The following is a 17874-nucleotide window of genomic DNA, read 5'->3' on the forward strand; positions in this document are numbered from 1 at the left end:
AAATACTGTGTACAGGAGATGCCCTCGCAATCTGACAGATTTGGAGTCTTTTTGCAAAGAAGAGTGGGCAAATCTTGCCAAGTCAAAAGGTGCCATGCTGATAGACTCATTCCCCAAAATACTGAGTGCTGTAATAAAATCAAAAGGTGCTTCAACAAAGTATTAGTTTACGGGTGTGAACACTTATGCAACCATATTATCTTATTTTTATATTTTTTCTTCCCTCTACCTAAAATATTTCAGTTTGTTTTTCAATTGAGTTGTACAGTTTATAGGTCACATTAAAGGTGGAAAAAGTTCTGAAATTATTTATCTTTGTATCATTTTTTTGCATCACAGAAACCTGACATTTTATTAGGGGTGTGTAGACTTTTTATATCCACTGTATATTATAAAAAAAGTATGCCCCTTTCCTCTATTCAAGTAATAAAAAAATAAGAAATAGAAAAAAAAATTAAATAGACATATTTGGTATTGTTGCGTTTGTAACAACCAGCTCTATAAGAATATTATGATCTACCCCATCAGATGAATGCCCAAAAAAAAAAAAAAGTATACCTCACAAAAAACATAATATCAAATAATCAAATTAATACGTACTCCAAAATGGTACCAATGAAAACGTCACCTCATCCTGCAAAAAATAAGCCAGAAAAATAAAAACAAACAGGGCTCACAGAAAATGGGCACACAAAAACATGATTTTTTTTCAAAAGCCTCTTATTGTGTAGAACTGAAAAAATAAAAATAAAATTGAGTATTTGGTATCGCCGTATCCGTAACAACCAGCTCTTTAAAAATTATCACATGATCTACCCCATCAGTTGAACGCAATCCCCCCAAAAAACTATGCCTGCACAGATTTTTTGGTCACCTTGCCTTCCAAAAAATATAACACCAAGCGATCAAAAAGTCTTATGTAGGCAAAAAGGTACTAATAAAAAGTACAGTCTGTCCTGCAAAAGGCAAGCCCTCAGACATCTACATTGGCTGAAAAATAAAAATGTTATGGATGTTAGTATATGGTGATGCAGAATATAACAAATGTTTTATAAAAAAAAATGATGTTATCACACAAAAATAGTAAAAAATGAAAACAACTATTTAAATTTGGTATCGCCATAATTATATCAACCTGCAGAATAAATGTATCATATATACCATAAAAAATAAAAAAACACTGATACAATTGCAATTTTTGCCCACCTCACTTCCCTCTTCAGGACACATGACGTACCGGTACGGCATGTTGTCATGGTACTTAAGGACACATGATGTACCGGTACGTCATGTATAGTTCCGATCACCGCCGCCCGGCGGGCGGTGATCAGAACCCGGTGCCTGCTCAAATCATTAAGCAAGCACCATGGCTAAATGCGCCGGGGGGTCCTGTGATCCCCCCATGTCGGCGATCGCAGCAAACCGCAGGTCAATTCAGACCTGCGGTTTGCTGCGTTTCCGGGTTATTCGGGTCTCTGGGGACCTGATAACCCAGAACAGGATGGTGATCGGTGGTGTGATAATACACCACCAATCACTATACTGCGATCCTGAGTGGTGATGGTGACCCTACCTCTCAGGATCGGCTCTGATTGGTAGGTGGGCGGGAGGTTCAAATTAGAGCAGCGCTCCTCTCCTCCTCCTTTTGTGTCCAGGAGCCGAGGAGAGAGGAGCGCTGCTGCACGTGGATCCAGATCTGCACCGATCTCCAGCCAGCACCCCAATCTGTGCCCCAGCACCCCCCAGGTATTTAGGGAAAGGTTGAATTAGGCAGGGATATTCAGGGAAAGTTAGTGTGGAAAAAAACAACAACTAATTTTTGTTGCATCACCCTAAATTGGGTGTCTGGGGTCCACAGCACAGCTGTGTGACCCTAGACCCCCCAGGGGTGCTGCAGCTTACCTCCCGGTTGATCAGCGATTTTAATTTTTTTTCAATTTTTTTTTCAAATTATTTTTTTTTTTAGTCTGTTAGGTTTAGGGTGAGTTTGCGAACACCTGTGCCCCCACACACTCTGAATAAAGATTTACACACACGCACACACACACGCAGACACACACTCCCCTATGGCCCGCCGGATGTTCTCGGCCGAGGAGGCATACGCCCAGCTTGCCTCCGAGTCCGAGAGTCCCAGTGAGGATGACCCCACTTTCCTGATGTCATCCGCGTCCTCCTGGTCATCTAGCGATGATGATGAGCCCCCAAGGCGACGGAGACGCCGCCAAGCGGAGCAAGGGGACCACCATGATAAGGGACCCTGTGGCCCACCCTAGTACGAGCAGCTCTGGGGCTCGTACTAGTTTTCCGACCCACCAGTTAAATCCACTGGAGCCCTCTGCCGGTGAACTTGTCTGGTGTACCCCAGAGCGATTTGAGCCAGTGATTCCTGATTTTGTAGGCCAACCAGGAATCCAGATTTCCACAGTGGGCTTCATTAAATATGACTATTTTAGTCTTTTTTTTCAGTGACCACTTTGTAAATCTGATGGTGGAGCAGACGAACCTGTGCGCCCAACAGTTCGTTGCTCAACACCCAGGCTCCTTTTTGGCTAGGCCCGGTGGCTGGACCCCGGTCAGTGCAGCCGAGATGAGGAAGTTTTGGGGCCTCGTGCTGCACATGGGCCTAGTGAAGAAACCTAGTGTCAGGCATTACTGGAGTGCGGACGTCCTCTATCAGACCCCACTTTACAGAACGGCCATGACACGCTCCCGGTTTGAGGCCATCCGGAAATGCCTGCATTATTCAGATAATGCAGCATGTCCACCCCAAGGTGATCCTGCCTATGACCGCCTGTACAAAATCAGGCCGGTCATCGATCACTTTGGGGCCAAATTTGTACAGGCCTATGTACCTGGAAGGGAGGTCGCGGTTGAGTCTCTCATTGCGTTCAAGGGGAGAATCATTTTCCGCCAGTATGTTCCCTCTAAGTGGGCAAGGTATGGCATGAAGCTGTACAAACTTTGTGAGATACACTTACAAGTTTGAGATTCCCGTATTCAACCCCCAGAATGTCCCCCCACTCTGGGTGTTAGCAGGAAACTTGTGTGGGACCTTATGCACCCACTGCTAGATAAAGGTTACCACCTGTACGTGGATAACTTTTATACTAGCACCCCTAGAGTAAAAACTCCATAAAAGGACCCCATCTAAGAAACTACACCCCTCAAGGTATTCAAAACAGATTTTACAAACTTTGTTAACCCTTTAGGTGTTCCTCAAGAGTTATTGGCAAATGGAGATGAAATTTCAGAATTTCTATTTCTGGTAACCTTGCCTCACAAAAATGTAATATAGATAAACCAAAAATCATATGTACCCTAAAAATAGTCCCAACAAACCTGCCACCTTATCCCGTAGTTTCCAAAATGGGGTCACTTTTATGGAGTTTCTACTCTAGGGGTGCATCAGGGGGGCTTCAAATGGGACATGGTGTAAATAAACCAGTCCAGCAAAATCTGCCTTCCAAAAACCATACGGCAGCACCTTTCCCTCTATGCCCTACTGTGTGCCTGTACAGTAGTTTACCGTCACATATGGGGTGTTTCTGCAAACTACAGATTCAGGGCAATAAATATAGCATTTTGTTTGGCTGTTAACACTTGCTTTGTGCCTGGAAAAAAATGATTAAAATTAAATTTGAGAATTTTAATTTTTGGGCACATTTTCCATCTCCATTTGCCAATAACTCTTGGGCAACACCTAAAGGGTTAACAAAGTTTGTAAAATCAGTTTTGAATACCTTGAGGGGTGTAATTCTTAGATGGGGTCACTTTTATGGAGTTTCTACTCTAGGGGTGCATCAGGGGTGCTTCAAATGGGACATGGTGTAAATAAACCAGTCCAGCAAAATCTGCCTTCCAAAAACCACACAGCGCACCTTTCCCTCTACGCCCTACTGTGTGCCCGGACAGTAGTTTACAGCCACATATGGGGTGTTTATGCAAACTACAGAATCGGGGCAATAAATATAGTATTTTGTTTGGCTGTTATCCCTTGCTTTGTTACTGGAAGAAAATGGATTAAAATGGAAAATTTACCCAAAAATTGAAATTCTCTAATTTTATCCCCATTTGCCAATAACTCTTGTGCAACACCTAAAGGGTTAACACAGTTTGTAAAATCAGTTTTGAATACCTTGAGGGGTGTAGGTTCTTAGATGGGGTCACTTTTATGGAGTTTCTACTCTAGGGGTGCATCAGGGGAGCTTCAAATGGGACATGGTGTAAATAAACCAGTAAATAAACAGTAGTTTACGGCCACATATGGGGTCTTTATGCAAACTAGAGAATTGGGGCAATAAATATAGCATTTTGTTTGGCTGTTAATCCTTGCTTTGTTACTGGAAAAAATTGGTTAAAATGGAAAATTTGCCCAAAAATCTAAATTCTGACATTTTATCTCCATTGCCATTAACTCTTGTGGAACACCTAAAGGGTTAATGAGGTTTGTAAAATCAGTTTTGAATACCTTGAGGGGTGTAGTTTCTAGAATGGGGTCATTTTTGGGTGGTTTCTATTATGTAAGCCTCACAAAGTGACTTCAGACCTGAACTGGTCCCTAAAAATTGTGTTTTTGAAAACTTTCGAAAAATTTGCTTCTAAAGACTTTGTCCATTAGCCGGCCGACGGACTCAGCGCGCAGGCACGGGATCTTGGCGAGAGAAGAAGAAGATGGGCGGGCAGAGGGAAAGACTGGGCGGGGGAAGCGACGATAAGGCAGTGCTGCCTGGGCACCTACGAGGTTGACGCCGCCCCTGGGCACTTGCGAGCCCTCATTTGCATATCCTACTACGATGATTTTTGTCCACGATTGCTTATAAAGGTAACGTGTTTATCAACTGTAATGCTGCTAGAAAGCTATGGGAAGGGTTAAAAAGGTGAAACTGTGATGACAGGTGAAATAAGGATGTCTTCCATAGGCATCGGGGCTTGCCTTCTACAGAAGCCTGTGAGATCCAGCCCCTTAGACTGGGTCTCACAGGCAGGTTGTCAGCATAAAAGCTGACATGTAATGCATTGCAGAAGGGATCAGACCCCCAGAAGTTGAAGTCCCAGAGTGGGACAAAAAAAATAAAAAAGTTACAAAAAAATGTTTTTCATAATAAATAAAATTAAGTTTCAAGTAAATAAAAAAAAGCCCCCTTTCCCATAAATAAAACAGATGTATTGGATATTGCCGCGTCTATAACTACCGGCTCAATAAAAATATCACATGATCCAGTCACCTGAATGCTGTACAAAAATAAAAATTATAAAAACTGTGCTAAAACAATAATTTTTATCAACTTACATCACAAAAAATTAAATACCAAGTGATCAAATAGTACCTCCAAATAGTACCAATCAAACCAAATGGTAAGTGAGAGGGGAAGAGGAGTATCAGCGGCACTACGCTTCTCACCTGGGCGCCCCTTATCTTACGTCAGGAATCCAAAGGTGCTGCGGTTGCTTGCAGTGACCGGGAACAGCGGTGCTCAGCGTATGTCAGGAGGATCAAATCGAGGAATATAGATAAAGACGCAGCACTCACCACAGGTCTGCTCTGAGTAGCTTTATTGCAGTTCAACTTGCATGCTGTGCAGGCGGGGGAGCGGGATGGCCACGATGTGCACCAGCGGTGACGGCCGTTTCGCGCAGAGATTGCGCTTCCTCAGACCGGCAGTACCAATCAAACCGTCATCTCATCTCGTGAAAAAAAAATAATGAGCCCCTACATAAGACAATAGCCAAAAAAATAAATAAATATGTCTCTCAGACTATGGAGACACTAAGACATGATATTTTTTTGTTTAAAAAATGCTTTTATTGTGTTAAAGTTAAATAAATAAAAGTAGACATATTAGATATTGCGACGTCCGTAATAACCAGCTGAAATCACTGACTAAACACTAACGTGTAAATGAGGCTTTAAATTGAACTCAATTATATACCCATACAATAAGATCAACTTGCTTTTTTTCCTGAACTGCAAACAGCAAAAATATGGCGAAATAGCAATGTAGGCTACTTTCACACCAGCGTTTTCCCTTCATTCATTGTCAACGTTCCGTTTCATTGAATTTCCATAACGCACACAAAAGTGCTGCAAGCAGCGCTATGAGTGCGTCCTGAGATGCGGAGCAAGATCGATCACAATGTAAGTCAATGGTGATGGATCCGTTTTCTCAGGTACAAAAGAAAATGGATCCGTCCCCCATTGACCTACAATGGTGTTCATGACGGATCCGTCATGGCTATTTTAGAGATAATACAATCAGCGTTGGACTGGGGTACTTGGGGCCCACCAGTAAAAATTTATTTTGGGGGCCCACAATACAGATACATTCAAATATAATAAATAATCTAACAAGGTTTTTAAGTTTCTTATATGAACATAGGCTGGTTGAGGAGCTGTACGTTGAATATATGTATGTAGTACAGTAAGTCTACTGTGTTATGTGCCACTTGTATAGGGAGTGGGAGACTAGGGGCCCACCGGGGGATTCCCCTGTACCCCTGTGGGCCAGTCCGAGCCTGAATACAATCGGATATCCTGATGGAAGTGTTTTTGCTGATCCATGAAGGATCCAGCAAAAACACTGATGTGAAAGTAGCCTTATTTTGAACTCCTCAAAAAGTTAATTATATTATATTAATAAATAAATGATATGCCTTTTGCCATCACAAAAAAGTGATCAAAAGCTGTATGTACCCCAAAATAATACCAACAAAAACTAGAGCTCACCCGCAAAAAAATGTACACACAGCTCTGTAGACAAAAACATTCAAAATTATGGGTGTCAGAATATGGCAATGCAATTTTATTTTTATTTTTTTCAAAGTTTACTTTTGTTTGAAGTAGTAAAAAGAAAAAACTACGGTATATAAAATTGGCATCTCTGTAATCATACTGCCCTGCAGAATAAACTCATCATCCTTTTTGCGCATAGTGAAAGCTATAAAAACAAAACCCAAAAAGCCATGGTGGAAAAGTGTTTTTGGTTTTATTTACCTGACCTGACAATTTTTCCCCCCTATTTTTAAATACAAGATACAGTGAATTAAATGATGCCATTAGAGTGATTTTCTGAGACTTTAATACTTATGACCTCTCCTCAGTTATCACAGTATCTGATTAGTGGGGCTCCGACACCCGAGCCCCCCGCCAATCAGCTGTTTGAGAAGGCACGGGCGCTCCTGTGAGCCCTGCGGCCTTCTCCCTGCTCACTAAGCACAATGCAGTTCATTGTATAGCGGTTGTGCTTGGTATCGCGTTCAGCCCCATTCTATACTATGGGGCTGAGCTGCGCCTAGACCATGTGACCAATGAACGCATTATCACTGGACCTAGGGAAAGCTGGAGAAGACTGTGGCGCTTCTGCAAGCCCCACTGCCTTCTTAAACAGCTGATCAGAGGGGTCTTGGGTGTCGGACCCCCACCGAACAGATACTAATGACCTCTCCAAGGAATAGGTTATCAGTATTAAAGTCTAAAGTTATAAAATATAATATTAACTTATAAAATTTGTTCCTGGACCTCATAAGGCTGAGTGAACAGAAAAGTAAAGTTATGGGTCTTGGAAAGTGGGGACGGAAAAAACAGAAACACAAAAACAAAAATTGTCTCTGTCCTTAAAGCGGTATTCCCATCTTGGACATTAGGGGCATATTGCTAGGATATTACCCCAATGTATGATACTTAGAAGGGAGCCCACAAAGTACCGGATGGCGCACCACGCATGCGCGGCCGCCCTTCATTCATTTCTATGGGACTGCTGAAAATAGCCAAGCAGCCCGCTGAGCTATTTTCAGAAGTCCCACTGAAATTAATGAAAAGTGCTGCTCTAGCCGTTTTACAACTAGGGCAGTGCTCAAGCCCGGCCATTAATGCCAGTGAGGTCACCGAGCTCACTGCTAGGCAGAAGCCTCCACCTAGCTTTCCCCATGGAGTCACCGGATCTCCAGAAAAAGCCCTTGACCTGCGCAATTCAGTGCAGGGCAAGGGAGTGCATCGGAGCATAAAATGCTCCAATGCTCATTTCAGAGGGGCTGAGTGGTGGAAGATGGGGATATGTCCAGGTTCCTCTATGAACCCAGGCAACCCCTTTAATGGAGGGCAGCTGCGCATGCGTTGTGCGCCCTCCAGCACTTTGCAGGCTCCATTTTAAGTATAGGAGCAGGTTCAAGAGGTGGGACCTGCACCTAACAGACATTGGGGGCATATCACCCTTTAAAGCTGACCATACACATTTTTGTCGGCAATACCCACCAAGACGAGGATTGGGTGAGATGAATTCTTCGCCTTATCCTTTTGTTCTCCCAGGAGATAAGCCGCCACTAGACGTGTCTGGCAGGTTTAGGCAAGCCGAACGTGTATATGGAGAAGTCCCAACATCTATTAAATATGTACGGCTGCCTTAAGGGGTTAATGACCAAATCTTGTGGCCATAATGTTTTTGAACAATAAAAACAGAATGCCACTGAAAACACTGTATCCACCCAAAGTTATCCTGGTTTGTTGCCACGCTATGTCTTTTTGTAGGCTTTTATGGTAAAAAAAAAAAAAAAAGGCATATAATTCTGGCTCTGTACATGCGGTTTTTGGGGTGTTGTTTATTAGTTACATGCCCAAAGCATGATGTGATTTAATTAGAAAAAAAAAACGGTTCCACTGCAAAGAAAAACACTGGGCGAGATTTATCAAACTGGCATAAAGTAGAACTGGCTCAGATGCCCATAGCAACCAATCAGATTCCACCTTTCATTCTCCAAAAAATGAAAGGAGAAATCTGATTGGTTGCTATGGGTAACTAAGCCAGCCTTACTTTACACCAGTTTGATAAATCTCCCCCAGTGTTTGTAGTTTATGTCCCAAACAAAACTGCGTTCATATTATGAAGAAAATGGTAAAAAAATGAATAAAAGACAATATACATCGCATATAGTAGAGGAGTGTGGAGGCAGTCTGCGCCTGCGTGTCCCCTATGTCTACAGTGCCTCATTAGCGTCCTTTATTCTTCCCTCAGCGAGGACCTGGTGCTGTCAGATACGGAGCGGCTAGGGGCGGGGACTGAACCCTGCACTAAGCGAAGGACTACTGCTCCCATGATTCACCGCTCGCAGAACGCTACTGATGACGTCTAAACGGCGGCGACACTCCTCTCAGCCGAGGGAACGGAGACGTTAGCATACGGGTGAGAAAAAGACTTGTGCTGCCCGAGCAGTAGGGGGCAGCAGCAGTGTGCGCAGTGCATGGCGAACAACGGAGAAGAAGGCGCAGGGCTGGATGTATAGGAGTGGGAGAGTGGGCACAGTTCTGGGTGTACGGGCAAGGGAGTAGTGGGCACTGTGCTGGGTGTACGGGCAAGGGAGTTGTGGGCACTGTGCTGGGTGTACGGGCAAGGGAGTAGTGGGCACTGTGCTGGGTGTACGGGCAAGGGAGTAGTGGGCACTGTGCTGGGTGTACAGGGTAGAGAGTGGTGGGTGCTGGATGTATGGGGAAGAGAGTGGTGGGTGCTGGATGTACGGGGAAGAGAGTGGTGGGTGCTGGATGTACGGGGAAGAGAGTGGTGGGTGCTGGATGTACGGGGAAGAGAGTGGTGGGTGCTGTGTTTACGGGGAAGAGAGTGGTGGGCGCTGCGTGTATGGCAAGAGAGTGGTGGGCGCTGCGTGTATGGCAAGAGAGTGGTGGGCGCTGCGTGTATGGCAAGAGAGTGGTGGGCGCTGTGTGTATGGCAAGAGAGTGGTGGGCGCTGCGTGTATGGCAAGAGAGTGGTGGGCGCTGCGTGTATAGGAAGAGAGTGGTGGGCACTGTGCTGAGTGTACGGGGAAGGGAGTGGTGGCCACTGTGCTGAGCGTACGGGAAAGGGAGTAGTGGGCATTGTGCTGGGTGTACGGGGTAGAGAGTGGTGGGCACTGCTGTGTGTACGAGGAAGGGAGTGGTGGGCACTGTGCTGGGTGTGCGGGATATAGAGTGGTAGGCACAGTGCTTTGTGTACGAGGAAGGGAGTGGTGGGCACTGTGCTGGGCATACGGGGGAAGAAAGTGGTGGGCACTGTGCTGGGCGTACAGGGGAAGAGAGTGGTGGGCACTGTGCTGGACGTACAGGGGAAGAAAGTGGTGGGCACTGTGCTGGGCGTACGGGGGAAGAGAGTGGTGGGCACAGGGATGGTTGAATATTGAAGTAGTTCTGTAGGGAAGGGGTAGCTGGTTATAGGTAGAGTAATAAACAGACTACTGGGTGCCAGGGCAGATAGTGGCAAACACACTGCTATGAATCTGCGTGACGGCTACTGGCTGTACAGGGAGGCAACAGTGGGTACAACCTCATGATTCCAACACTGTGACTCCATATTATGTTTGTGCTTTGTACAGAGATCACAGGACCTGATGGTGATGGAGGAACTTCAGGAGTCAGTGGGTAAGAGGACATTTCTAGTCATAGTAATAGATCAGTAATGCTGCACGCTAGTCTCCAGAAGCATCAAAACGTCTTTACTGTAAGAACGGTGAAGCTGTGTAATAGACTTCCTCAGGACGTGGTCACAGCAGGAACAGTGGACAGTTTCAAAAAGGGTTTAGATAAGTTCTTAAAAGTAAACAACATTAATGCTTATGAAAATGTGTAGAAATCTGAGTCTCATTTCCTTCTGGGATTCGCATCCCCACCTATCCCTTGGTTGAACTTGATGGAATTATGTCTTTTTTCAACCGTATTAACTACAGTCAGGTCTATAAATATTGGGACATCGACACAATTCTAACATTTCTGGCTCTATACACCACCACAATGGATTTGAAATGAAACAAACAAGATGTGCTTTAACTGCAGACTGTCACCTTTAGGCCGAATGCACACGGCCGTGTTACGCGTCCGAGAGCGGTCCTTGGTATGCCGGGCTGGATTCCTGTTCAGAGCAGGAGCGCACCGCGTCATTGGTTGCTATGACACCGTGCGCTTCATGCCGCCGCGGCACTACAGTAATACACTCGTATGATCTATACGGGTGTATTACTGTACAGCAGCGGCATGAAGCGCACGGCATCATAGCAACCAATGACGCCTTGCGCTCCTGCTCTGAACAGGAATCCAGCCCGGCATACCACAGACCGCTCACGGCCGTGTGCATTCGGCCTTAATTTGAGGGTATTTACATCCAAATCAGGTGAACGGTGTAGGAATAAAAACAGTTTGCATATGTGCCTCCCACTTGTTGAGGGACCAAAAGTAATGGGACAATTGGCTTCTCAGCTGTTCCATGGCCAGGTGTGTGTGTTATTCCCTCATTATCCCAATTACAATGAGCAGATAAAAGGTCCAGAGTTCATTTCAAGTGTGCTATTTGCATTTGGAATCTGTTGCGGTCAACTCTCAAGATGAGATCCAAAGAGCTGTCACTATCAAGTGACGCAAGCCATCATTAGGCTGAAAAAACAAAACATACCCATCAGAGAGATAGCAAAAACATTAGGCGTGGTCAAAACAACCGTTTGGAACATTCTTAAAAAGAAGGAAAACATCGGTGACCTCAGCAACACCAAAAGACTCGGAAAACCATGGAAAACAACTCTTGATGACCGAAGAACTCTTTCCCTGGTGAAGAAAACACCCTTCACAACAGTTGGCCAGATCAAGAACACTCTCCAGGAGGTAGGTGTATGTGTGTCAAAGTCAACAATCAAGACTTCACCATAGTGAATGCAGAGGGTTCAAGACAAGATGTAAACCATTGGTGAGCCTCAAAAACAGGAAGGCCAGATTACAGTTTGCCAAACGACATCTAAAAAAGCCTTCACAGTTCTGGAACAACATCCTATGGACAGATGAGACCAAGTGACCAAGATCAACTTGTACCAGAGTGATGGGAAAAGAAGAGTATGGAGAAGGAAAGGAACTGCTCATGATCCTAAGCATACCACCTCATCAGTGAAGCATGGTGGTGGTAGTGTCATGGCGTGGGCATGTATGGCTACCAATTGAACTGGTTCTCTTGTATTTATTGATGATGTGACTGCTGACAAAAGCAGCAGGATGAATTCTGAAGTGTTTCGGGCAATATTATCTGCTCATATTCAGCCAAATGCTTCCTAACTCATTGGACGGTGCTTCACAGTGCAGATGGACAATGACCCAAAGCATTCTGCAATAGCAACCAAAGAGTTTTTTAAGGGAAAGAAGTGGAATGTTATGCAATGGCCAAGTCAATGACCTGACCTGAATCCGATTGAGCATGCATTTCACTTGCTGAAGACAAAAGTGAAGGGAAAATGCCCCAAGGACAAGCAAGAACTGAAGACAGTAGCAGTAGAGGCCTGGCAGAGCATCAACAGGGATGAAACCCAGCGTCTGGTGATGTCTATGCGTTCCAGACTTAAGGCTGTAATTGACCTTTTTGGTCCTTTAACAAGTGGGAGGCACATATGCAAACTGTTGTATTTCCTACACCGTTCACCTGTTTGGATGTAAATTCCCTCAAACTAAAGCTTACAGTCTACAGTTAAAGCACATCTTGTTTGTTTCATTTCAAATCCATTGTGGTGGTGTATAGAGCCAAGAATTGTGTCCATGTCCCAATATTTATGGACCCGACTGTATGTAACTAGAAAAGCTATTTTTTGTTGGTTTTTTAGCCAAATTTTATCTTGGCAGTTTTGTGAAATCTAGAAAATATATTTGTACACGTGGGTGAGACAGACTGTGCTGTGATCTGAGGTTGATCCAGAGACCGAGGCCAGATAGTAACTGACTGCATCATAAATCACTGCAGATCTGGGACATGCATCCAACACACGGACTGTGTTTCCCCGGTTGTACAGACTTGTTGAACACTGAGGACAGTGATTGGCTGCAGCAGTGACATCCAATAAAACATGTTATGCTCACACCTTTCTCCAATTCTTTTCTCTGTAGTGCTGGTCCAGTCCTCCGGTGTGCAAACATGCAGCGGGAATGTGCATGTGCATGGAATAACACCTCTGCAGCCAATCACTGTCCTCAGTGTTAGGGCTCATTCACATGACTGTGGTTTGGTTCCACAGTTTGGGTGTGGACCTATTAATTTCAATGGGGCCGCAAAAGATGCGGACAGCACTCCGTTCCGTTGCCCGGATTTTTTTTTTAGATCATGTCCTATTCTTCTCCATGTTTCGGACAAGAATAGGCATTTCTATATTGAGCCGTCCGTTCTGTTCTGCAAATTGCGGAAGGCACATGGGCGGCATCCATGTTTTGCATATTTGCAATTTGCGGACCACAAAACACGGCACGGTCGTTTGAATGAGCCCTTACACTGCTGAGGTCAGTGATTGACTGCAGCTGCCACATGCCAATTGCAGGCACATCTTTGCTGCAGTGGGAGGAGGACTAGACCAGTGCCACAAAGAAAGACAGAAGAAGCAACTAAGTTGTAAATGGTTAATAAGGTGCGGCAGCGGCTCATTTGGCGCAGGCGGCCGTCTCTAAGTGCGTTATATGAGGGCTTCTTTTTTTTCCAGACAGCTTGTGTTTTTAGTGAAAAACGGCCCGTAAACGACAAAAAACAAACAAACGGTCGTATAAAAAAAAAAAGGGGGCCTAATAGGCATCCAGTCAGGCTTGGAGTGTCCCCTGGTTAGGTCATCAGCATCTGATCAGTGAGAGTCTGGGACCCCGCTGATCAGCTGCTTGAGAAGGCACCAGTATCACTGCAGCCTTCTCTCAGCTCCTTACAGTCACTTCAGTGGGACCAATGAACACGGCGTCATGTGGCCTAAGCTAAGGCTACTTTCACACTTGTGTTTTTGCCTGATCCATCAGGGTTCAGCAAAAACGCTTCCGTTACTGATAACACAACCATCTGCAGCCGTTATGAACGGATCCGGTTGTATTATCTGTAACATAGCCAAGAAGGATCCGTCAGGAACTACATTGAAAGTCAATGGGGGACGGATCAGTTTTCTATTGTGTCAGAGAAAACGTATCCGTCCCCGGTTTGCTCTCTGGTACGAGAACGCAATCGAACGGAACAGAATGCATTTTGGAGCGTTCCGTTCAGTTACGTTTTGTCCCCTTTGACAATGAATGGGGACAAAATGGAAGTGTTTTTCTCTGGTATTGAGCCCCCTATGACGGATCTCATTACCGGAAATTATTAACTCTAGTGTGAAAGTAGCCTAAGCTGCGAGAGGGCCGGGGCGCAACTGCGATCAGATACTGCTGACTTATCTTATAGTGGATAGGTCATTAATAGAAGTCTTGGAAAACCCCTTTAATGGCGCTGGACAGACTCTACAATGCCTGCTCTGGACTAAAAAAGGTCCATTTAAAAAAAGTCAAGAATGCTGGACACTAAAAGGATAATTAATAAAATTAATTCAATTAATTGCACAACCCTAATCTGGGTAGAGATGTTTATTCCTATTACAAAAATCATAAGGAAGAATTAACACTTTCAGGCATTGGCCCAAATGAGCACTAACCTCAACTATTTTCTTGCGGACCGGCGTCCTATAACATATATATATATATATATATATATATATATATATATATATACACACACACACACAGTAGTGGCCCCCAGTAGTGCCTCTTTAAATATACAATGTGCCCCCAGTAGTGCCTCTTTTTAAATATATAGTGGGCCCCCAGTAGTGCCTCTTTTTAAATATATAGTGGGCCCCCAGTAGTGCCTCTTTTTAAATACAAACCGGATTCCAAAAAAGTTGGGACACTAAACAAATTGCGAATAAAAACTGAATGCAATGATGTGGAGATGGCAAATGTCAATATTTTATTTGTAATAGAACGTAGATGACAGATCAAACATTTCATCCGAGTAAATGTATCATTTTAAAGGAAAAATACGTTCATTAAAATTTTCACGGTGTCAACAAATCCCAAAAAAGTTGGGACAAGTAGCAATAAGAGGCTGGAAAAAGTAAATCTGAGCATAACGAAGAGCTGGAAGACCAATTAACACTAATTAGGTCAATTGGCAACATGATTGGGTATAAAAAGAGCTTCTCAGAGTGGCAGTGTCTCTCAGAAGCCAAGATGGGTAGAGGATCACCAATTCCCACAATGTTGCGCAGAAAGATAGTGGAGCAATATCAGAAAGGTGTTACCCAGCGAAAAATTGCAAAGACTTTGCATCTATCATCAACTGTGCATAACATCATCCGAAGATTCAGAGAATCTGGAACAGACTCTGTGCGTAAGGGTCAAGGCCGTAAAACCATACTGGATGCCCGTGATCTCCGGGCCCTTAAACGACACTGCACCACAAACAGGAATGCTACTGTAAAGGAAATCACAGAATGGGCTCAGGAATACTTCCAGAAACCATTGTCAGTGAACACAATCCACCGTGCCATCCGCCGTTGCCAGCTGAAACTCTACAGTGCAAAGAAGAAGCCATTTCTAAGCAAGATCCACAAGCTCAGGCGTTTTCACTGGGCCAGGGATCATTTAAAATGGAGTGTGGCAAAATGGAAGACTGTTCTGTGGTCAGACGAGTCACGATTCGAAGTTCTTTTTGGAAATCTGGGACGCCATGTCATCCGGACCAAAGAGGACAAGGACAACCCAAGTTGTTATCAACGCTCAGTTCAGAAGCCTGCATCTCTGATGGTATGGGGTTGCATGAGTGCGTGTGGCATGGGCAGCTTGCATGTCTGGAAAGTCACCATCAATGCAGAAAAATATATTCAGGTTCTAGAACAACATATGCTCCCATCCAGACATCATCTCTTAGGGAAGACCCTGCATTTTTCAACAAGATAATGCCAGACCACATTCTGCATCAATCACAACATCATGGCTGCGTAGGAGAAGGATCTGGGTACTGAAATGGCCAGTCTGCAGTCCAGATCTTTCACCTATAGAGCACATTTGGCGCATCATAAAGAGGAAGGTGCAACAAAGAAGGCCCAAGACGATTGAACAGTTAGAGGCCTGTATTAGACAAGAATGGGAGAGCATTCCTATTTCTAAACTTGAGAAACTGGTCTCCTCGGTCCCCAGACGTCTGTTGAGTGTTGTAAGAAGAAGGGGAGATGCCACACAGTGGTGAAAATGGCCTTGTCCCAACTTTTGGGGATTTGTTGACACCATGAAATTCTGATTCAACATATTTTTCCCTTAAAATGGTACATTTTCTCAGTTTAAACTTTTGTTCCTTGATTTATGTTCTATTCTGAATAAAATATTAGAAGTTGGCACCTCCACATCATTGCATTCAGTTTTTATTCACAATTTGTATAGTGTCCCAACTTTTTGGGAATCCGGTTAGTATATAGTGGCCCCCAGTAGTGCCTCTTTTTAAATATATAGTGGCCCCCAGTAGTGCCTCTTTATAAATATAAAGCAAAATGCTCACCTCTATCCGGCTGTCTGTGATGCAGGCCTCTTCCAGCCTGCTGCCCCGGCTCCCTGCAGTACAGGTGGTCGGAAACATCATCTATTGCGGCATGATGACGTCATCGCGCCGCCTCTGACCCGGCACAGTAGGTCGCGGTGATGTCATTATTGCAACCTTCCTGCACCTTAGCACTGCCTTGCGGCCTTCAGCCTATGAGGGTAAATGACAGGGCACAGGAGCCAACAGTTCCTTTCCCCGCCATTCAACACCGACAGAGCAGCAGAAGAGCAGAGGAATGGTGGCGCTTTCCAAAAAAAGAAAAAATGATCTGGTATCGGATCAGAAAGGCATTAAAGGGCTTGTCTAGGCTACAAATATTGATCACCTGTCCTCAAGTTAGGTCATGAAGATCAGATCGGGTCGTAGTGCTTGTGTTTACCTGCACGCTGCCTACTTTGTAGTGGCGGTGCAGTGTAATTACACTTGTTTGCCCCATTCAGGGGTACCAGAGAGGAAGCTGTGATTACACTGCAGTGCCGCTACAAGGGAGATGGCATACAACACTGCTGCACCTTCAAACAGCTGATTGGCGGAGTACCGGGAGTTAGACCCCTGCCAGTCTGACGGGTCATCAATATCCAGAGCCTGGACAACCCCTTTTAGTTATACTGGCAGTATTTGGTGACAGGAGAGGTCCTCTTTCACTGAATATTTATCTTCTGGTGACATCTGTCCCTGTGGTCACCTTCTGAAGGGATCAGACTCAATAGGGAGGTACTTGGTATTTGCTCTGTTATAATCTACATATCCTCATACGTCACCGACTGTTCCCTACAGATGTGTCCCGAAAAAAGTGTCTTGTGTCTGAAGGTCCACAGAAAAACAATCACGCGCCAGAGGAGGTAAGTGGAAGTAAGAACTTATAACCCAGTTTTCTGATTTGTGTACACTATGTATATTTAATACCTGCCATTACATAAATTATGTTTTTGTACATTGTAGTGTAGAAATATGGCAGATGAGGATGAGATTGGTCTTCAGAAGTGTAAGGAGCCTATGCAGATCAAGCCAAGTAAGTAATAAGCTGTACACATGATCCAGAAGAAGATCGTTGTCTCGCGGTCTCCTCACAAACTCTGTATATTCAGTCATTGTGTGTGTTTTCTCCAGATGCATCTGGTACGATAAGAACACCAGAGAGGCCACCCTGTCCTAAAAAGACACCAAGGATGAGAAAACCTATCAAGGTATAGTTTTAGCTATTTATTCTACTTAAAAAGGAAAATCAGGTTTGTGTGCTTCTTTGGGACATGTTGTCCTGTAATTTCATATAGTAAAGGGATATTCCAGCCCAATCAAAAAAGAGTTCCCCAGAGAAGCAAATCAGTGAGGTGAGTAGAAGTGCTTTTAGTTTTCATCTGCTTCCTATGGAACTTTCTTTCATTGGGCTGGAATGCCCCTTTAATTTGTTTATGCAAAGCATAGATGGAAGAGACATTTCATCTCAACAAGCTCTTTTGATTCCTAAGGACTTTTACACAAGCGAGTTTTCTAT

The 17874-nt window shown here is 44.3% G+C and overlaps 1 protein-coding gene across 1 annotated transcript in view; it reads left to right on the forward strand.

Annotated features, from left to right (window-relative positions):
- The window catches only part of LOC122942099 (zinc finger protein 420-like), an 81416-nt gene that overhangs the window by 50392 nt on the left and 13150 nt on the right, over positions 1-17874 (forward strand). The window contains exons 8-12 of the mRNA XM_044299594.1: positions 9146-9173; positions 10354-10399; positions 17157-17221; positions 17322-17391; positions 17490-17566. Of these exons, the coding sequence (XP_044155529.1) occupies positions 9146-9173; positions 10354-10399; positions 17157-17221; positions 17322-17391; positions 17490-17566 (286 nt within the window). The remainder of the gene's footprint in view (positions 1-9145; positions 9174-10353; positions 10400-17156; positions 17222-17321; positions 17392-17489; positions 17567-17874) is intronic.

The sequence above is a fragment of the Bufo gargarizans genome, chromosome 6 (assembly GCF_014858855.1).
Source record: "Bufo gargarizans isolate SCDJY-AF-19 chromosome 6, ASM1485885v1, whole genome shotgun sequence".
In the NCBI taxonomy this organism is placed as follows: Eukaryota; Metazoa; Chordata; class Amphibia; order Anura; family Bufonidae; genus Bufo; species Bufo gargarizans.